This window comes from Protopterus annectens, chromosome 6.part0 (genome assembly GCF_019279795.1).
Source record: "Protopterus annectens isolate FY-2018-M chromosome 6.part0, PAN1.0, whole genome shotgun sequence".
Classification (NCBI taxonomy): Eukaryota; Metazoa; Chordata; order Ceratodontiformes; family Protopteridae; genus Protopterus; species Protopterus annectens.
The window spans coordinates 1554950626-1554973094 of NC_056737.1; the positions used below are offsets into that span (position 1 = coordinate 1554950626).

At 42.2% G+C, this 22469-nt stretch overlaps 1 protein-coding gene across 1 annotated transcript in view; it reads left to right on the forward strand.

Moving 5' to 3' along the window:
• Window positions 1-22469, forward strand: part of LOC122804002 (protein mono-ADP-ribosyltransferase PARP14-like) — a 1683704-nt gene that overhangs the window by 894713 nt on the left and 766522 nt on the right. The window contains exon 8 of the mRNA XM_044073683.1: window positions 4117-4353. Coding sequence (XP_043929618.1) covers window positions 4117-4353 — 237 coding nt within the window. The remainder of the gene's footprint in view (window positions 1-4116; window positions 4354-22469) is intronic.

Consider the following 22469-nt stretch of genomic DNA (forward strand, 5'->3'; position numbering starts at 1 on the left):
TTGGGGAGCTCATCTAAATGGAAAGTGGATACAAGACGTGGCCTGCCAGACTACAGCATCTACATATCAACATGAAGGAGATGTTAGCAGTCCAGTTTGCATTAATGGCTTTCAAGGAGTTACTTCTGCCAGGGCAGGTGTTGATTCTAACAGACAACACAACTGTCATGTGGTACATCAACAAACAAGGGGAACACATTCTTACCCGTTGTGCAGGCAAGCAATGATTTTATGGGAGACTGCGCTCAGCTTGCAACTAACTCTTCAGGCAAGGTTTCTGCCGGACAGAACTCCTTAGCAGATGTGTTAAGCAGACAAATCATGGATCCCCACGAGTGGAAACTGGATCTTCATGTATTTCGGAAATTGACAGTGTCATGGGGAACTCCAGACATAGATCTGTTCGCTTCTCCACTAAACCACCAGCTGCCAAAGTTTTGCACAAAGAGGTTTCATCACACAGCTTGGAAAGTGGATGCTCTTTCTTTCAGTTGGAAAAATTTTCATGTGTATGCCTTTCCACCTCTGCCTCTTCTCCCAAAGGTGCTCCTAAAGGCCAGACAAGACAAGCCAAGGATGATTTTAATAGCTCCAGATTGGCCTCGGCAACACTGGTACCCATTTCTGAGGAGTCTGGTAAGGAAGCCTCCATGGCCTTTACCTTTGATTCCACACCTGTTGTCTCAGAGGGACGGGCACCTGCTCAATGTCAAGCTTCACTCTCTTCATCTAACAGCCTGGCATATTCTGTTTTGAAACACAGCAGGTCTCAACTTCCTCAACAAGTTTTAAATGTGATTATGGAAGCCAGAAGACCTAGTACAAGGAAAAAAAATGGAAGAGATTTTTATTTTGGAGTGCAGCAAAGAATGTGGAGATTTCTGAGCCTAATTTGAGTGTGGCTCTTCAATATCTTACTGAGTTATTAGACAAAGGTTTGTCTTTCTCTTCCATTAAGATTCATGCTGCAGCAATTTCAGCTCACTATGATTGTGACCCACCATTGTTTTCATCCTTTGTTCAAGCAATTTCTTAGAGGCAAAGAATATAAGACCCCAGAGCTCCTACTCCTGCTTGGGATCTCAATTTTGTGTTGGAGAAACTTACTCTACAACCTTTTGAGCCGGCTACTGCTGAATTGAAATACTTGTCATGGAAGACTGCTTTCTTGTTGGCCATTACTTCTGCAAGAAGGGTTTCTGAATTGCAGGCCCTTATGGCGGTAGAGCCTTTTTTGATTTTCCATAAGGATAGGGTATCATTAATCCTTCTTTATGCCTAAGGTGATTTCTAGTGTGGCTTTAAACCAAACTATTCATTTGCCTACTTTCTATGCAGATCCCCAAAATAAGGGGAAAAGATTTTGCACACTTTAGATGTACACAGGCAGTTGCGTTATTATTTAAGCAGGACTAAGGATTTTAGGCAGTCTCAGCAGTTGTTTGTTTCTTTTGCTTTGAGTTCTCAGGGCAAGCCTGTGTCAAAACAAACTATTTCTAAGTGGATTGGGTTTGCATTGCATTTTGTTATTCCCATCATGGCAAGGAGATTCCAGCTGGGATTAGGCCTCATTCCACTAGGGCTACTGCCACTTCAACAGCATTTCTAAGGGGTGGCAACTAAGGATATTTTGGAGGCAGCTACTTGGAGTTCAGTGCATACTTTCTCTAAGCATTACCACCTTCCTCTCTACTCTAAATCTAGGGCTGGTTTTGCCACAGCTATTTTGCAAGGCATGTTGACAGCTCTGCTTCTTATGATTTTCCAGCCTCCTTACCTCTGCTTTGGGATTCTACCCAATGGTTAGGACTGCAGCAATGTGGAATGAAGAACATAGTACAGTTTTGTACCTACCATAAATGTAGATGTTCGAGGATCCACATTGCTGCATCTCCCCTCCCTCCTTCCGCTCTGTGTTTAGGGGTGGTTGTGTGGGTGAGGTTATGCTCTTGTAATTTTGTATATATTGTACATATTTTTGGTGCAGGACTGTTTGGTGTTTTTGGTTTTGGCCTTGTCTTTTTAGGGTCTTCTGACATCTGGGGCAAGAAAAGACTGAGGATATGACGTCGGTCATGCGCATTAGTACCCTGACGTCCTGACGTCAGACTAATGCGCCTTGACCAACATCAGCCATATACTTTGGTATTCGGGCCAACTGGGACAGCGGACTACCCAATGGTTAGGACTGCAGCAATGTGGATCCTCGAACATCTACATTTATGGTAGGTACAAAACTGTACTTTTTAATAGAGGAATCTGGAAAACAGGAGGTTAACTTCAGTACAGCAAACTTAAGAAAAATATCTGAAATTAAATCACTTTATAGACTAGCCCTTAAAGATGCTATCTCACAGGTTTCAAAGCCGCCAGAGACACAAAGTCTGTACTAGGAAGCTTTCTTTATTGTCTTTGGGGTGAATTAATTGCCATTCAGAAGAGTGGAAGTGTTTAGTTGTTCTACTCAACATATCTGAGCCAAAAGCCTTTGTGTGTGTATTTATATGGGTAGGCATTAAATAATGCTAGTTGCCAGCAATGGGAGTTTTGCCAGGGAACTAGAAGTCATATGACCAGAAATGATGTAATTCTGCAATCTATCCCTGCAATAATAGTTTAGATATTATTTTGAGAAGTCTGTTAGTGAGACAGAGCATTCTGTATTCTGTCTTGGACCTGACAACAAGAAGACCCATTCACCATATCATCTGCCTTGCTCTATTAGTAAGTTACTAGGGAAGAGTATAATTCTCTTATCGGTCAGGAATATAGTGAAGCTTAATTTAAGTATTATTTTTCTTTATTTGTTTGAGATTGTCCTTCATTGTTGTTTTAAATATTTCCTGTGATTTTGAACTCTGATGTCACTGTGAATATATACTTAGTATTCTCTTGTTCTTCTATTATTTATTATTAAATATATTTAAACCTTTCATTGTGATCTTTGTAGAGATATATAAATTTTGACAGTACTTACATATGTATTTGGTGACACTGTGTGGGCCACTAACAGCCTTGCTCTTGGTCAAACTACCATTTGTATTAATGTTAATGTTACACAGTAAGATCAGACACCCTTTGTTAAAGGCCTTAAAGTAGCTGTCAAGGGGTTCTGGTGGCAGTGGTAACTACCTTACAGCCTGGGCAGAAGAGGGCATAGCTAGTAAACCTGTACCAGCCTTCCCAGCCATTCCCAGGTGTGTGTGTGTGTGTGTGTGTGTATGTGTGTGTGTGTGTGTGTGTGTGTGTGTGTGTGTGTAGATCAAATCTCCAAAAGTGTGTGTTTCAGCTATTCTGGCAGGGACAAGAAGCAGTGGTTGGAGAGAGAGTGTTGGAGGGCTTGGCTTGGAACCCTGGCTAAGGGCTCAGCTCTGTAGCTGTGCCACTGGGGAGTCTTACTGGGGATCTGGAGAAAGAGGGAGAAAGCATCCCCAGACTGACTGTGATCTCTGTGTGCTCTTAAGGGAAATTGCACTTGATGCAGAGAGCTGCATCTGGAAATACTGTGTGTGTGTGTGTGTGTGTGTGTGTGTGTGTGTGTGTGTGTGTGTATACCTGTTATCCTCCCAGTGAACATCCTCCCACAGGTGACAGTGGTAAGGATTGAGGCTCCTTAATTACTGGCTCAGAGGTGGGATATCCCCATCAAGTATTGGTTGACAGTGGTGGGTCTTCACAGATGGGTCATATTCTAGCCTGGTTGTGCTTAGGAAAAGTTCTATGCTCATCTGTATGGCTATTTTAAAAGCATTTGCTTGATACTGGTGTCTAATAATGATGCATTTTCATTGGATAAAAATCGTACTTTCTCTCTGTAAGACTTGTTTAGTTTTCTATGTATATTGCACTGCTGCTGTGTAGTGCTGTGTATTTCAAATTTGTTTCCTGGATACAGGTAAAGTGGTATATGAAAAGATATCGAAATGTTTGAGTACTGACTGTTTGTCTTACATGGGAGGTAATGTTTGGTATTCATACTGCTCTAGTAATTACACTTGCTTTTCATATGTAATGTCAGATTTGCCATCAGTGTTATATATGAAAGTTTTTAAAGAATACTTGTTTAGCTTTTGGATGATCATGTAGTGATTTACAACTAAATGCTTTTGTTTTCAGACTGATGTTGTTGTGAATACAGTTTCTAAAAATCTCGATCTCGCCAGTGGTGCAGTTTCAAATGCTTTGTTGCAGAAGGCCGGTCCCAGGTTACAGAGTTTCATACGTGAAGAAGCTAAAAGTAAAGTTGTTGAAGAAGGATCAGTGTTGGTAACAGATGGAGCTAACTTGGATTGCAGCAAAGTGTTTCATGTGATAGCCCCCTATTGGGATCATGGATCTGGAAGGGCAGATAAGGTATTCTTTGTTGCATGGAAACATATTTATTACATAATTGTAGAATTTCACAAGTGCACTCAGTGAATTTTGTTTCTTTATTTTAAGTAATGCAATTGAAAGCTTTTATTCTTTTTCCATCTTAATGTCTTTGTTCTGTGATGTTTCATCAGCATCTTCCAGTTGTTGCATAGTTAATATTCCAACATTGTAGAGAGATTTGCAGTCTATGTGTATTGTTTGTAATACTGGCCATGAAAGGCTTCAGTATTAAAGAATTAGACATATTAATTTTTTTAGCTTTAACATCCGAACATTACATAACTAAATAATTAAACATTTTTGTCTGATGGCATTACCACAGGTATGTGCTTTTGTGGAAGACATATAACATCTGAAGATTTTCATGATCATTACTTATTTTGTTTGAGCTTCTCACAGGATATGTTGGAGGATAGAATGGGAAATCTCTGAGTTACCCCTGGTTTGGCACTTATGTCTGTAATGGAAAGGGGCAGCCTGTGAATGCTTGATGTGTACACGCCTGTACCATAATCATAGAATTCCTTAGGAGATATATGTCAGCTATATGTTGGTAAATTTAGGGTAAACTTGGCAAGGCTTAAACTGGCTTTTGGACTGATAGCCTAGAAACCACCTATCAACATATGAACTAATAAAACTGACAGTTGTAGTTACAAAGTGAGATTTAATAAGGCTGAAAGAAGATTAAATCATTAAGGCACTGAAAGTTTTTTTTTTTTTTACATTAAGAGAAGGAGAGAAATGTGGTGGAAATGAGCTCCCTACTTGAAGTAAGAGGCTAGTAACTGAGAAGCTCACAATTGTGAAAAAATGCTTTACCCCACTGTATCTCCTCAGTAATGCATACTAACCTTATCCTTGTCCTCCTCAACCCTAACCCCACACCATACCTAAAAAAGCCCTTCCCATAACACTGCCACTACACAATGTACACTAATACACACAAACATGCACCAACACACACTGTAAACAGAAGATCTAACCCCTTACTTAACCCAACCCTAACCCTAAAACACATTCACATGCAAACACACAACACCTATAGTCTTACCCAGACCTGGGTATTGTATGGACCCACGGCCACATCCGGCCCTGTCCCTAATTGGCCTGTGGACTGTCTCAGAAAATTCTGAACCAACCATGTTTATCTGTACATGAACCAGCCGCCATTGCATGCGTCTTTACCTCGCAAGGAATTTAACATTCGTTTGTTTGCGTCTGAATTTAGCTGCACAGAACACATCTTCTACAACAAGTTGCTTGCTTCTGAATTTAAGGTGTGATAACTACATAGAACAAAACCCACAAGAAGCCAGTGTCTGCATCTGCAACAAGGTGTGTAAGTGTTGAATCTAAGGTGTGATAGCTGCACAGCATAGAACCCGTAGGAAGCCCTTGTGTACATCTGCAACAAGGTGTGTGTCTGTGTGTGTGTGTGTGTGTGTGTGTATGTGTGTGTGTGTGTGTGTGTGTGTGTGTGTGTGTGTGTGTGTGTGTGTTTGTGTGTGTGTGTAAAATGCCTCAGTTGTGAAGGTGGTTAGTGTTATTTCACAGGCTCAAACCCTGTACCTTGAGTACAAGGAGCAAGAGGCTGAATTCTCTACCCCTACCACCACTGAGAAACTCAGTCTAGCAAGAGTTTGCTTACCTTTAGTAGGGTACCTGATGCATTAATCATTCATTTGGGTGGCAGTGAGCTGTGTTACATGTCAAACAGATCCTTTTCAGTAAAAGCTTGGCTGATTTAGCCATTTTATGTCAAAATGTCCCAATTAAACATATAGGGTGGTATTCTATTATACCAAACCTGCATCTAGCAACTTTCTAAGGTTATGCACAGCAGTATTTAAAATGTGTCCCTTTTGTTGAGCCTTTGCCTCCCCTCCCCCATAAAATTTGGCTTTTTCAAGATTTCTTATGGTACAAAGTTGACAGATTTGGTTGCATGTCTAGTGCAGAAAGTGTCAAGTGCATTCTACAAGGAGCTGAGAGCTTCAGGGGAAGAGAAGTTTAGTGCTGCAATACACCTGTGTAGTACTGCTGAAATATAATCATGAATAAGGTTGTTGTTGTTGTGTCTTTTGGCTTTTCCCGGTTAGGGGTCACCACAGCGGAACTCCGGTCCACTAATGACTGGCAGTAGATTTTTACGTGCCGTTGCCGTCTCCCTGCAACCACCTTCAACGAAGGTACGCCCATTCACGCATGTCTCCTAATCATGAATAAAGTAAAAAGTAAAAATGTCACAAAGAAACGTCAGAAAGAAAGATGCATCAAATAAATACTGGCAAACCAACTAAAGTCTGTATTGTGTAATGCCTTAAACTCCTTTGTTGGAGGCCCAAAGGAAATATGCAAATAAGACTAAAGACATACAAGTATTCAAGCTGTATGCCTTTTGAATGCCCATTGACTTATTTACAAGTCTTTACTGAGGCAGCATTTAAGCCAGTAAAGCCAAAGCCCACTAGCTGTAGACATGGCATATTTCTGCATTTTGATGGGCTCATAGGTACAGCATAAGTGGATAGTTTGACTATTTTCTGAAAACACTCAGCTTTAAAAAGCCTTATGGCCATATCATTAAGATGACTGCAAAATGTCCCAAATAAGGGACAAAGGAGCAAGCAGCAGAGAAGCCATACATGCAGAAACATCAGCATAGTTCTGTTAAACCAGCAAAAGTGGAGGTGTTTCGTTCTACATTGGCAACAAGTGTACCTCAAGGTTGGTTAAACAGGATAATACCCTAATGTTCGTCCATGTGCAAATCACCTTAGATAGAGTCCCTTACCATATATTAGCACGTTGTAGGTTACCATATATGTTTCAACAATCGCACAACTCTTATCTAGGCCTACTGGAGGCACTCTCTATGTAGCCAACCACTATATTGATGGGAGACTTTAACTACCCCTCTATAGAAACATTCAATGTTATGTTGTCCTATCTCGCCTACATTCTTTACCCGTGGGTTTGGAGCCGAATATCGTCTCCGACTCGGCCGATTTTACTAGCTGAAAGTCTCTCATTGACTGGGCTAAGAGAGTATCCCATGGTGCACTGCTCCATATCCCCAGATCTCGTTTGCCGCTTGTGTAGCTCGGACATGGTCTCGCTTGGCTGTGGCTAAGTACCTTCTTTTTTGCTATTTCTCCTGAGAAATTTGTTCTTTCTTAACCAAAAGCTATTTTCATAGCTATTGTTTGTTGCTGATCGCTATATTGTGTTATTTGGCTGTGATTGAGTGTGATTGTTGATTTTAGTATCTCTACTGTTCCAGCGGGCTAGGCCCATTTTAGTCAGAGGACCTAGTCCTCCCTTCTTGTTGGTTTTTTGGGGTCTTGTGTTCCCTCTGTGTTTTCCCCAGAAGAACCGTTTATGTTAGAGGCTCTTTGTGTGTGTTAGTAGTTGTTTCTAGTGTTGTATTGCAGGTGAACCATTTTAATTAGAGGTTCTCAGAGTGTATCTAATACTTTTTTCCCGCCCTTTGTGTGTGTTGCGTCTAGGTGTTTCTATAATGCTCAGTGTAAAATGTGAAAGGATCAGAAGGAGCATAAGCCTTCTGGCTTTAAAAAATGTTCAAAATGTGGATATAAAATGTCCATCATGGATGGACATTCTGTGTGTGTCTACTGCCTTGGAGCCATCCATTTACAGGAGTCATGTAGCTTTTGCCACGCGTTCAGTCCTAGGGTGCTCCAGGAGAGAAAAAATAAATTGATTTTAAAGGGACTTATCAAACCGTCCTTTGAGGAAGCTGTAGAATCTGCTTCTAGTACTCAATCTAAATCTAAAGCTTCCAGGTCTAAGAAAAGGTCTCCGGCTCCATCTGCCATCTTGGAGCCTCTGGAGAAGGTTACTGTTTTAGACACTACCTCCTCAGCTCCACTGTCCTCGGGGCCGCAGGAGGTATCAGTGTTAACTGAATCTGCGTCGGCTCCTATCATTCTCGAACCCATTTGGAGATGGTCGCCCAGTGTGAGGCATGGTTCACCAGACAGGAGATCCCAATCTCCATCACTCTCCTCCAAATCCTCCAGGCTTTCTGATTTGGATGTCAATAGGGTAGTGCAGAGGCTCCTGCAGTCGCCGGTGTTGGCAAAATTGTTTTTGGCTCTGACCCACTCGGCTCTGGAGCCAGTTCCTATGACCGTTTTGATGATTCCTCCTCCGAGCACATCCTTGTCGTCAGAGCCGGTATGCTCCGCTCCGAGTGATGTTCCTGCGCCGGCTCCGATCCCCACTCTGGGTCTATCGGTGCCGACCTCGGCTCCGACCATGTAGGTTCCATCCACAGGGTTCGAGACTCGGGTCGCTTCGGTCGGGCCCAAGGGGGATATTTCAATACATCTTTCAGTTCTGAGCCTCCCTCTCAGTGCATTGGCTCTGGAGACCCCGGTCCCGGTCGTGGCCTCGGAGGCCGGTCGGTCCTTGAATTTGGGAGGACCTGCTTTTGAGGCCATATGGAGCGCGCTGGCCAGATTGTCAGCTACATCACCCAGATCGGTCATGCTGTCCCCCACCACCCCGGCAAGAGCTTCTGACACTCACCTATCCATAGACAGTAGAGTGCCAGCCCTTAAGGATACCCCCACAAGTGGTCCCCAACTTTCTGAAGGTCTCCCAGAGTCCGTGCCTGAAGAGCCTCCTAGAAAGAAGTTGTGCAAGAGGAAGCACATAGACTCCCAGGATGAGTCTCTCACCTCTGATACTGACCTCGAGGAATCGGAAGTGTCCCCCAAGTCTTCCTCTGATGATGTTTCCTTCTCCGATATCTTAGAGATACTGAAACAAAGAGGAAACTGGCCTTCCAAAACTCCTTCCGAGGAGGAGTCAGTATTCCTTAAGGCGTTTGGCGCTCAACCCTCCGCCTCCTGGGTGTCTCCACCCTTCGACAAACTTCTTGACCTAATTTGTCGAAGGGTGTGGGAATACCCTGATTCTGTGGAGCCAGTCCCCAGGCGTCCTAACTAATTCCTGTCAGCACCCCAAGGAAAAGAGTTTCTATCGAAAGGAGTCCCCGTTGATGCCATGGTGGTTGCGGCAGCCACCCAAAAGGAAGTTGCAGAGTCTTCCTCATCAGTCCATCCTCCTAACAAGGAGTCTAGGACCATGGACCGGTACAGGAAGCATACCCTATCTTCAGCAACCTTCACCTTACGGTCGCTGAATTATTTGTCTCACTTCACTCGGCTCCAGAGAGATCTCCTCAAAGAGTTGGGAGATACTCTTGTGGGTAACTTACCTGAGGCGGTGGCGCAGACAGTCAACACACAGGTTTCTACCCTTAACTCCATTGCTAACCCATCCATGTGGCTCATTTGGTACGCAGCCGAGGGAGCGAGCAGGGCAGCAAGCTCAGGTGTCGCCCTTAGAAGGCAAGCCTGGCTGCGCCTGTGTCACTTCGCAGAGGCCTTTAAGTCTTCCTTCACTGATGCCCCATTTGACGGTTCCTCATTGTTTGAGACCAAAGTGAAAGACACCCTCACCAGGTGTGAGCAAGAGGGAAAGACCCTGTCTGCCATTGGGGTCATTTTTCCCTTCCTTCTAGGCCTTATCCCAAGGCCCAGCATGGGGGGAAGATGTGTTTCAAGAAATCACAGAGGTTTTTCCCTGCCGCACAAGGTGAACCCCCTTCCAGAGGCAGGGGAGGGGGGGGGTTACTCAGGGAGACGTCGCCCCAGAGGCAAAGGGGGCCCCCGCAATTCTGGAGACTGCGATTCCTTCCGTGACTCTCCATACTCTCATTCCTGAGGGTGTGCCCGGCTGTGCTTATCCAGAGCCAGTCGGGGGTCGAATTTCCTTATATCCAGAAGGCTGGGAGAGCATTACTCAGGACCGATGGGTATTAAGGATCATTTCCAGAGGTTACCTCATTCCATTCTCTTCAGTACCCCTGCCAATAAAGAAAATCCCAGACGTTCCACCCAGTCAAAGGGATCAAGCAGCCTCAGAGGTCTCTCAGCTGCTAGAAAAAGGAGCCATCCAATGAGTCCCCTTAGACCAAATCAGATTAGGGACTTACTCGAGATTCTTTTTGGTGCCGAAAAGAAAACTTACTCAATATTCGTTTTGGTGCCAAAAAGAACAGGGGACCTGAGACCCATACTAGATCTCAGTCAACTCAACAATTGCATACACAAGTCCAAGTTCCGTATGGTCACACTACAGTTGATTCTCCCATTGTTGGGAGAGAAAGTATGGATGTGCTCCATCGATCTCAAGGATGCTTACTACCATGTCAAAATGGACGGATCATCCAGGAGTCACCTACGCTTCCAGCTGGGAGCCAGTCACTTCCAGTTTCTAGCCCTGCCCTTTGGTCTCACCACAGCCCCCAGGGTGTTCATCAAATGTATGGCAGTGGTGACGGCTCACTTGAGACGTCAGGGATTCCAGGTGTTTCTGTACCTGGACGACTGGCTCCTTACTGCTTCCACCAGGCATCAACTAGTTCAGGCCAGGACCGCTACCATCAGCCTATATCACCAATTGGGCATAACAATAAATTGGGAAAAATCTGCCTTATTGCCATCACAGCGTGTCACCTTTATAGGAGCAGAGTTGGACACCATTAGAATGCGAGCATTCTTACCACAAGAAAGGATCACAGTATTGCAACAACAAATACACATACTGATGCCCCTGTTACAAGCAAAAGCAAGACAGGTTCTACACCATGGCAGCAACTATCATGTTGGTTCCCCTAGCGAGATTGCGCATGCGACTTCTTCAATGGTTACTCTTTGTCCAGTGGTCTCTCCAAAGACTCCCACTATCTCATCCCATCTTAATCACAGACAGGTGCAAGCAGGGCCTCCGTTGGTGGCTGTGCACCAACAATTTGAACGGGGGAAAGCCCTTCGTTCCTCCTGTCCCTGTTGCCACAGTGACCACGGACGCCTCCCAGATGGGGTGTGGGGGCATTATCTCAGCAGGACAGTCCAAGGCACGTGGCAGGAACACGAGATACATTTGCATATAAACGTCCCGGAGATGAGAGCAGTGTTTCTTGCGTTGCAGGCACTTCAGGAAGTTCTTCTCTAGGGACTATTGCTATATACTCAGACAACATGTCAGTAGTGTGGTATCTCAAAAAGCAAGGGGGAACCCGGTCTTATCCCCTATGCAGACAGTCTATGCGAGTGTGGCATTGGGCAATAGCTTCCCAACGGTTTCTGGTGGCAACACACATTCCGGGAAAGTCCACTGTAATAGTGGACTGGCTAAACAGAGCAATACTTATGCCTTACGAGTGGTCCCTGAATCGCCTGGTGGCAGAGCGAATCTTCAGCACATGGGGTCAGCCTTGCTGCGACCTTTTTGCCAGCCCCCTCAATGCGAAATGCAACAACTACTTCACGCTGATCCCCCCACAGGGGGAATCACCCAGGGACGCTCTGGTCCACGATTGGCCCTCCGATCTGCTTTATGCTTTCCCTCCTTTCCCCTTTCTCTCAAGGGTGATTCAGAAAGAGCAATCCTTGGGAAGCAGAATGATTCTGATTGCCCCACACTGGCCTCGTCAAGTATGGTTCCCCTTTCTTCAACCATACATTGTGGACACTCCTTGGACTCTGGATCCTCTTCCAGATTTACTGACACACATATTGGGACAGTTCCACCCCTTTCTGAGGACACTCCGGTTGACAGCCTGGCTACTCCACTTCCATCGCTAGTCAGACGTCACAGTTTTTCACCGGAAGTGGTCCATATACTATCGTCCTCTCATAAGCCATCCACTAGAAAGATTTACTCTAGCAAATGGAAAAGGTTCTCTATCTGGGCTCATACTAAAGGCATTGATCCTTACACAGCTCCAATAGATTCAGTTCTGGAGTTCTTGTCTATGCTGTTCTATCAGGGGTCCGCATCAGCCACCATCAAAGTCCAGCTGGTGGCGATATCTAATTTCCACTTAGTGAATGAACCTAGTCTTATGGCGCACAGACTATGCAAAGCATTCCTTAAAGGGACCCTGTTGCTTTGTCCCCCAGTATCCGAACCTGTCATGCCCTGGGATCTCAACTTTGTTCTTCAGGCCCTTACTCTACCTCCATTTGAGCCTGCAGCTACATGTGAATTAAAATTCTTGACATGGAAAACAGCATTCCTAACAGCAGTCACCTCAGCAAGGCGGGTTTCGGAAATACAAGCCCTCTCCATCAAACCCCCATATTTGATCTTCCATAAAGATAGGGTCTCTCTTAGACCAAACCCCTCGTTCCTTCCAAAGGTGGCCTTCGTGTCTAACCTAAATCAGTTCATTGAACTGCCGGTGTTCTTCCCCCACTTTTCTAACAAGGCAGAACTTAGATTTCACCAATTGGATGTTCATAGGCAGTTACGCTTCTATTTACACCGGACAAAAGACATCAGGAAATCTGACCAACTCTTTGTCTCCTTTTCGGAAAACCGATTGGGTTCTCCGGTATCCAAGGTCACACTGTCTAGATGGATCGCCAGTTGTATTTCTTTCATCTATCAGGCAGGAGGTAAAAATTTGCCATTTCCAGTCAAGGCACATTCCACTCGGGCTGTTTCTAGATCCACAGCGTATCAAGCTAGATTGTCAATGGATGATATATGTGCAGCAGCTACTTGGGCTTCTCCTCACAACTTTGTTTCTCATTACAGATTGGACATGGTTTCCAGGGGCAGATCTTCCATTGGCTCCACAGTTCTCAGGAGTATTGTCCTATGAGCCACCCAGGATTTAGGTGCTAGGGATGCTGTCCCACGGGTAAAGAATGTAGGCGAGATAGGACCACATAACATCAAGAAGTTATGTACTCACCATAACGTTCAATGTATGTGGTCCATCTTGCCTCACATTCTTACCTACCTCCCCACCTTCCCCCTCCCTGGAGGATTTGGAAATTAGGTTGTCACCTGCACAGTTCCTTTAAATAGTTAATTAATTGATTACTAATTGTTGATATGGATGTGAGGTGTGTTTGGTGTACTTTTGTTGTTTCGCAGGAAACTAGATCTGGGGATATGGAGCAGTGCACCATGGGATACTCTCTTAGCCCAGCCAATGAGAGACTTTCAGCTAGTAAAATCGGTTGAGTGGGAGCCGATATTCGGCTCCGAACCCACGGGTAAAGAATGTGAGGCGAGATGGACCACATACATCGAACGTTATGGTGAGTACATAACTTCTTGTTGCCTCCAACTTGTACACAACATTTCCTGGACTTGAACACAAATGCCCATTATCAGTTAGTGCAGACTTCACCAAGAGGTTCAAACATACTGGACCTTGTTCTTACCAATATAGGAGACCCCCCCCCATGTTAATTCAGATCACAACGCTATCTCATTCAAAATAAAAATTGTCTTGGAAAACCCAGCAAAACCTGTAACATTTGGAAACTGTTCTAAAGTAAACTGCATATTAAGTAACAGTTTGTCAACATTCACTGCCATGCCTAACATAGAGTTCACAGCAGCCTATAAAACAATATTCACAGAAATACTGTAAAAATATATATAAATGCCTGCATAGAGGCTGCTGTACCTTCCAGAATTAAGTCCAAAGCAACTCCAAAAACAAACCTACACCGATGGAATCCTAATCTTAACAGTATATAACAAAAGGAAAAGTTATGGGCAAAGTCAGAAAGGGCAACTCTGCTAATGATGAGATCAATAACAAAACTAAACAGGAAACTAAGGAGAGCAATTAAGTCTAACAAGGCCAGTTACAAAGTCAATACAGATTCTCAGGCTAAAGACAACCACAAGGCCTTCTACAGCTCTGTCAAAGGTAACATGTAGCAGTCTGCAAAACTTGTAGTAAATGGGTACTACCTTCAATGATCATAGTGACATAGCAAGTCTGCTGGCTGACAAATTCATCTCAAACTTTACTGCCCCCACTCCACCCTCTGCCACCCCTTGTGAAATCCCTACCAGCATAATCCCCCAACTATCAGTAAGGAGAAGGTCACATGGTGCTCAGAAAGGTTAAAAACACAGCCTCAGTGGGACCCAATAATATCCTAGACAACAATCTGTAAAGTGGCATAACGTCCAATCTGATTATTTTATGTTTTATTTATTTATTTTACATTTGCTGACCGGGCTAGTCTAGCTGGATATATGTCCATTTTCAGTAGAGGCCCGGGGAGAAAAGCTCCAGAAAGTTAAGTACAATAGACAATAGGCAAAGACAAAGATAGGTACAGCATCATTAATGCTAAAAACAGGGCAATTGAATAGAGGTAGTACATGAAAATAGTCAAATACATAGAAAATACACCAATCATATAAAGTGGAAAACATTTTTTTTTTTTTGCAACACACAGTGAAATACATAAGCCTCAAATGTAATAGAGGTAGAGCTATCAATGTTACAGAGAGGCATAGATTATAGGAAGTTTGGCAGAAGAAAAGGTAGGGAGGTGGAAAAAGAGTTAATCAGGGTTAGTGCAAGAGCATAGCCAGTGTTTGTTGAGATGAATATTTAGCTGTGTTTTAAAAAGTGGAAGAGAGGACAAAGAAAGGATTTCTGAGGGAAGTTTATTCCATATTTTGCCAACTGAGTTGGAAAAGAGACAGTCACCTGCAGAATTATTGGGTTTGGTTATATTTATCCATAGTTTGTTGGAAGAGCGTAAATGTTTCAGGTTATTGTATGGTAAGATGAGGCTAGATTATCTGTCAAATAACATGGGAGTCCCACAGGGTTCCATTCTGGGACCATTACTCTTCAACATCTTTATTAATAACCTCCACAAAGTCTCTCAACTAAGTAAAAGTATCCAGTACACTGACGATTTGACAATAATCTCTACTTCAAGCAATTTTTCTGATCTCCTCAGTGTTACTCAAAATGCTTTTACAGAGATTGAATCATGGATAAACAATTCACAACTGCTACTAAACGCCAGAAAAAACAAAACTTCTATTATTCTCTTCAAAACCACCAGATATAGACTTTAAAATCTTATCTAAAGATGGAACTGAAGTAGAAATAGTAAAATTTGCCAAACTACTAAGCATTACAATTGACGACATACTCACCTTTGAAACGCACATTCTTAGCACAATAAAGAAACCGCACTTTAAACTTGGCAAACTTTATCGTCATAAACTTTACATGGACAAAAACACCAAAACAAAACTGGCAAGTGCCTTACTCATCCATGCTGTACTTTATGGCAGTGCCATCTTTACTAACCTTCACTCATCCCTCAGCAATAAACTTCAATCTTGTTACTATAAAATAGCTAAATTCACCTCAGGAAAGCCTAACCGCTCACACCTTTGCCAAACAATCTCTGAACTGAACTGGTTGGATTTCCCAAACTATCTTTGCTATACCCAACTAATGCTAGCCCATAAACTAATTTATAAACCAGATACCTTCCCAGCACTCTCATCAGTACTACAAATTTATATTCCTTCACGTACCCTAAGATCCTCCCAACAAATTGCTACTAAGTGTAACCAAGCACAACAAAAGAGCTGGACAATGCTTGTTCTCCCATAGCATTGCTAAAAATGGAACTCTTTACCCTCCCATATTACCCAAATAGACTGTATAAAGACATATAAAGTAGCATTAAAAACTAATTTCTACATAACCTCAAATGCCAATGCAAATCAAACAAACCACCATAAAACCTTCACTACTTATTTCTAACCCAATTCCATAGTTCAAAATAACTTTTACACTGACAGGAACATAGCTCTATTACTGCTATAACTGTTTTGCAAGAACTGCCATGTTTTTTCATGCAATGCCAAAAATAAACAACTCAAGCTTTGTACTGTACTACCAACTGTTATCTAAGTTTATACAAGTTCTGATGCATACTGATAGGTTGTATATTATCTATGTATTGTACTTTTATCATTTTTTTTTTTATTTTTGCATATTTCCATTTTTTTAATTTTTTTTGTCAAGTGTCTATATTTTTATTTGACTGTATTAATTGTGGAGCTTTTCTCCTCAGGCCTCAACTGAAAATGGGTTCCTGACCCAGTGAACTTTCCCAGTCAGCAATTGTCAATAAATAAAAAAATGGGTTGGGTTGCATGGCTAGGCTTATAAAAGCCTAGTAGTCATTAGCCAATACATACCTATGAATCTATGAACCTATAAGAGTGTTGTTCATTGTGTAATACCCTAAAAACCTCCTTTGAAGGAGACCTTTGGAAGATAAGCAAATGATCCCTTAAGAAATGCATGTGCTCCAGCTACACGATTTCTGAATGCAGTTATGCCAGGCTCTGTGTTGTAAAATGATAAAGCCCAGGCTTCAACCCAGACAACCAGAGTTTGAAGAGCAGATCAGGTGGTGGAAGAAGTAGGTGGTGGAGGATGGGGAGCAAGTAACTGCTGATTGCTTGTCCAGCCTGGGAAGATGGAAAGGTGGTTCTAGTCAGCCATTTGCTACCATGTAAGTGGAGGATTGCTAAGTACCAAACTAACCAGGACTGGGGACATAAGACTGAAGATATCATTGCTCCTAAGACAGCAAAGGCAGCTCTAATAGCACGTGGGTGGAAACACTTAATGTCCTTCCATATCACTGTTGCAGTATTCTTCTTTAAAGAGATCCCCTGTCAAGGGCAGCCCAACTTCTGGCCAGTATAACAAAGCCTTAGGTTGTTGTAGGGTTATTGTACATCACACTTATGCTCCACACTAATGGCATAGGTCATAAAAAGTGACATGCAAACCTTCAAAACATTCAAGCCTTAGAACATCTTTGCTGCCAGTCTGAACGCCATATCTGATACTCAGTCTGAACACTCGCTCGTGTGCTGGTTATCAAGCTGTTTCCAGAAAATTGTGCCATTGGGGTTTTTCTTCTTGTCTTCTTTTTTTGTTGTTGTTGGATTACATGTCCAGAAAGGGGAAATGCCAGTATGAGACAGATTCCCCATAAGGACCATAATGAGCAGTATTTGCTCTGCTTAGGTCCTTCTCGTGACCATATGTCTTGTCCTATTTGTCAGGCATTTTTCCTAACACTCTGCATAGTCATCTGTCCTATTTAGCTATTTACCTAGAGAACTGTCTTATATTTTTGGCTCAGAGTATGATGTCAGAAGCATCCCAGCCTGAGGATCAGCCATCCCCGAAGAAGGCCAAGATAGTTTGGTCAGATTCTTGTGCTGTACCACCTCCCCCAGACATTTCTGTCAAGTCTGCTAAAAACCTTGAGGCTCACACAGTTCTTCAGCTGCATTCCTGTGTCGTGACCACTTTGGAGGCCAGCATATAACCGGCTTCTTGCATGTCCTCGGAAGCTCTGCAGACATCCATTTCAGATGTCTGGGGAACCACAGCTGATTATATATGAATGGCCTAGTGGTGTTCCACAGATTCTTGTTAGGGAGGAGATTCCCACTATGTTGATTGTTGGCAGGGGTCCGAACTGCCTAAAGATATTTAGGACTCATGTCCCTTTGAAAAAGCAACAGAAGACTAAGCATATTTCTCCTGTTCCTAAAGATCCAGAACATGGATGGCAGGATTTCACATAGGTTTTGTTTAATGCTCTTATAGCTTTAAAGCCCCCTCAGGGAGTCTCTGTTCCTGTCGCTCCTTGGTCTTCAGTTCCCCTTAAGAGGTCTAGAGAGCAGGTTTCTTCTGATGAGGAAGTAGATTCTGATGAAGAGTCTTTGGCCTATTCCTCCCAGATTCCCTTTCCCCTTGGATTATGGGTGCGAGGAAGAGGACTCTTATTATTCCAGATTCTCCCTTTGAGGAGATTTTCTTTGGGGTTACTATTTCTTTTATGATGGAGATTTTTAAGTGGTACTGCACCCTGGTGTCTGATGTTCAGAAGAGTCATTATCAACTCCTTCAGATGGAGTCTACCAAGCCCTCTGCTGTTTCTCCTGGTCTTGCTACCTTGTTGGACACTTTTTCCTGCAGCTTCTCAAGTTCCTGATTCCCAACTTCCTGCTCCTAAGAAGCCTGATAGGTTTTATAAGGTGCCTGATGATTGTAAATTTCTTTACAGGTGCCCCTTGGCTGATCCCTCTGTTATTTCTGTCTTCCAAGGTTTTGCCCACTACTAAACTGTTTCCATCTGACAAAGACAGCAGGGCCATGGAGAGATTGGGCAAAAAGGTGTACACTGCTGCTCCTCTAGCCTTTCCAGCTGTGAATTACCAAACCAATTACAATCAAATATGCTTTAGCCCTTCCTTTTCAGGATTTTCAGTTTATTTTGGATCTTCCAGACTTTGAAGGGAAAGCTTCAGCCCTTTCTTTGTTGGAGTCATCTTCTCAGGTGGCCTGCTATTCCATTAAGTGCAATTATGATGCAGTTGATGCTTCTTCTAGAGCTGCTGGGTTTGACTCCTTCCTGAGGTGTTACTCCTGGCTTCGCCTTCAGCCCTTGCCTGAAGATATTAAGGCCAAATTGATGGATGCTTCTCTTGACAATAAAAATCTCTTTGGTACTGCTGCTGCTGAGCTTTTTAAGTCTCTTCAAGAGAAGGGTAAGGCCATGCAGGAATTGAAACACATTTTTATTTCTCCTATTCCTAAATTTCACAGGATTTATCCTTCTAAACATGTATTTGATATAGACAGTCTCCCCCTCGTTCCAAAGGTAAAAAGGGTTCTAGGAGAGCTCTTTCTGCTAATTCTACACAGACTCCTACTTCTCACAAGCCTCCTTTTCCAGACAAGCCAGATTTTGTCTGACTTTCTGCTTCCCTCACTTCTAAGTCAGGTCCCTTTATATCTTCATGTTTGTCTGTCCCTTCACAATTGGTTAAGGATCACTTAGGATTCTTGGATTCTGTCCATCATTTGTTAGGTGCATTTCATGGTGTGGGAGTCCCTTCCTCATTTTTTCAGCATTCTTCAACCTCCTCATTAACAACTATCATTTTTTCCAGATGTGCTCCAGAGTCTGTTGTCTCAGGGAACTATCCAAACAATATCTGCTTCTTAAATGTGGAAGGGGTTCTATTGAAAGATGGTTTTGGTCCCCAGGAAAGAAGGCACAAGGAGACCCATACGGATCTTTCATGGCTTAACACCTTCCTGAATGTTCCATCCTTTTGAATGTTGTCTCTCCAGACCATGATTCCTCTTCTTCTTCCTCAGACTTTCTTGGTCTCTGTGGATCTCAAGGATGCCTATCTTCAAATTCCTATTCATCCCCTTTTCAGGACATTTTTTCATTTTTCAGGTTCTTCCGTGCAGTTTCAGTTCTCTGCTTTACATTGCAGCCTATTTACTGCTCCAAGTATCTTCATCAAATTACTCACTCTTGTGATTGCCTTTTGCAGGATGAAGGGGGATTCAGATTTTTAACAAAAATGGAAAAACAAATCTGATATTTCCTTCTGTGAACTAAAGTTTAATAAATAAAAAGTAGTGTTAAGCACTTTCATCCTGAATGGGACTTCCTTAGAACTACCATTTTGTGAATTCAGTCAGTTAATATACAATTCATATATCACATGACTCTACTAAAAAGTAATTAATAAATCAGTTAATTAATCAATTAAAAATGATACATTAGTTAAAATCATAGTATTTGCTATAAACCCAAAATATTAAACATCCACAAACATGAAATACAGATGAATTCCATACAGATGTTTTTAAATATTTAAATATTTAAACATACAAACTTTTAAATAATGGAACACGCGTCATTTATATGGTAGTTCTGGTTCACAGAAGGAAATATCAGCTGTGTTTTTCCATTTTTTATTTTTTGGTTCTTTGTTTGTGTTTTTATCCAGTGTTCATTTGGTATTAGTATGGCTTCTGGAGGTGGAAATAGCAGCGATAATTATGGAGATTACTTCTGGCTTGGTGGCGAGCCTTGGTGAGTTGACTGTACTGTTGCAGCAAGTTAACCACCAAATACGTTTGAGTGGGCTGGTGTCTTACAGGGTCCCAGAGGTTAATGGATGATGTTTTACAGTGTAGTGGGGACAGTTTTGGATTGCTGGTAACACAAAGAACTCCAGCATTATTTTCCCAGTAAAATGGAAATGTGAATAAGACCAATTTCCAGGTATGGAAAGCCAGTAGATTCGACGTTCAAAAAAGGGGTGGAGGTGTGCCTTCCAATTCTACACCTCGGTTGCTATCCCTTAGTGAGCAGCTGAAGAACTTATAGTCTAAACTGTTTATGTTTAAGAAAATACAGCTGGAGAACTATTACCTGAGAGAGAATCTAAATATTAAGCAGGTACCTAAAGTGCTCCGATTCTGGAGGTTTCTTAACGGAGCCCAGAAAGATACTGAATATTACAATGCTATAGTGGACATTTTCAACCGGGCTGGGTGTGAAATAATGGACCTTATGATTAAAACAATGATATGCTGCTGGAGAGATTATCTGAGGAACTTGACTATTTAAATTCTAACATTACTAAAGATGTCTTATTTGATCACTTTGAAATGAATTATGTTATTTGTCATAAATGGATGATCGGTGTGGTCAAATACTGGAAAGGAAAAAGAGGAAGTTCCAAAGAGATGCATGAGCCTAACAGGGGGGCAAAGTGTCCCCCGATCCAGTCGATGGCAATAGAATTCTCGAGAGGCATGAGCCAATCGATCATCAAGAGGAAATGAGAAATGAGGAAGCTGCAAACCAGTACCCAAATGAAGAGCGGTTGATTGAGCAGTTTGAATTATGGAGATCTGAAAGAATTTCATCAAAAAACGTCCGGGATGGAAGGAGTGAGCATTCTAAACAGAACAAATTTTCAAAACAGGATTTTTATTGTAACAGGGGGCCAAATCAAAAACTTTTTCAGGGAAGAAGAAGAAAAAAAGGAAACTGTAACATATGCTAAATTTGGAGAAGTGGTTGAGCTTCCAGATAATGTTAGTAACGCTACAAATTAATTTTTGTACAATTATTCAGTTAAACAGTTCACCCAGTCCCATACAGATCTATTTTCAAAGGGGTTGAATTTTGTCCCCACTAATAGAGTTGGCATAGCAGAGACAGTCTTGGATTTTAAATTATTTACTAGAAAATTTAATCTGTCTATTTGGTTTAACACCGTTCCGCATAATTTTGGGGTGTACCGGGGGGGAGTGATGTTTGTAAAAAAAAATAGTTTTAATCTCCCATTATATCAAAATGTCAGCCTGTCTGAAAAATTATGCGAAAGAGATATAAGTAAATATTGAGTAAACCTCCATTTAATAAAGGCTATAATTTGACTTCCCAGGAGCATGACCTGCTTTGAGATATACCTCATGACAAAAGTATCAGGCTGATGAAGCCCGAAATGGGGGGGTGGATTAGTTATAATGGATGCTAGTAGTTATTCTAACAGAATGAACCGTTTGTTAATTAGTGATACATATGTGGAAATATCTGGGAATGAGCTGCATATAGCCTATGCTAAGATTGATATGGGACTGTATGATATGCTAATGCAAGGTCAGATTAATAAAGACAAATTTGATTTTATGGATAACCAGTGGCCAATAGTGGCAGGTATTTTTGGAATACCTAAAATCCACAAGTGTTTGACTGACCCACCCCTTTGGCCAGTTGTCAATGCAAATATAAGTAAGACTCATTACATTTCTAAGTTTGTGGATGGCCTACTGATAGAGTAGGTGGCAAAGCTACCACAGATGTGTCGCGACTCATGGGATTTTTTAACCAAAGTGTCTGGTATAGAGTTTAGTAAGCATTGTTTCCTGGTTACAGTTGATGTCTGCAATTTGTATTCTGTTATACCACACCATGAAGGGCTGACTTGGTTGGAGGAAATTTTATATGAAATGAGTATTTTAGACCAAGATCGAATTAATTTGGCTGTCAGTCTCAAGTGCATGGTGTTATCAATTAATTTTTTTGTTTTTTGAAGGACAGTTATTCAAGCAAGTCAGTGGTGTAGCAATGGGGGCAAGTTGCACCCCCAGTTTTGCTAATCTTCTGATGGCTTATTGGGAACCAAAGCTTCTTTTTAATACAGTTTTTCAAGACTGCTGGATTTCCTACACTCTCTTTTTGCATGATATTTTTATTGTGTGGACTGATACTGAAGAGAAACTAATAGAGTTTGTTCACTATGTTAATGTTTCTACATCCTTTTTAAAGTTTTCTTATTCCTTTGTT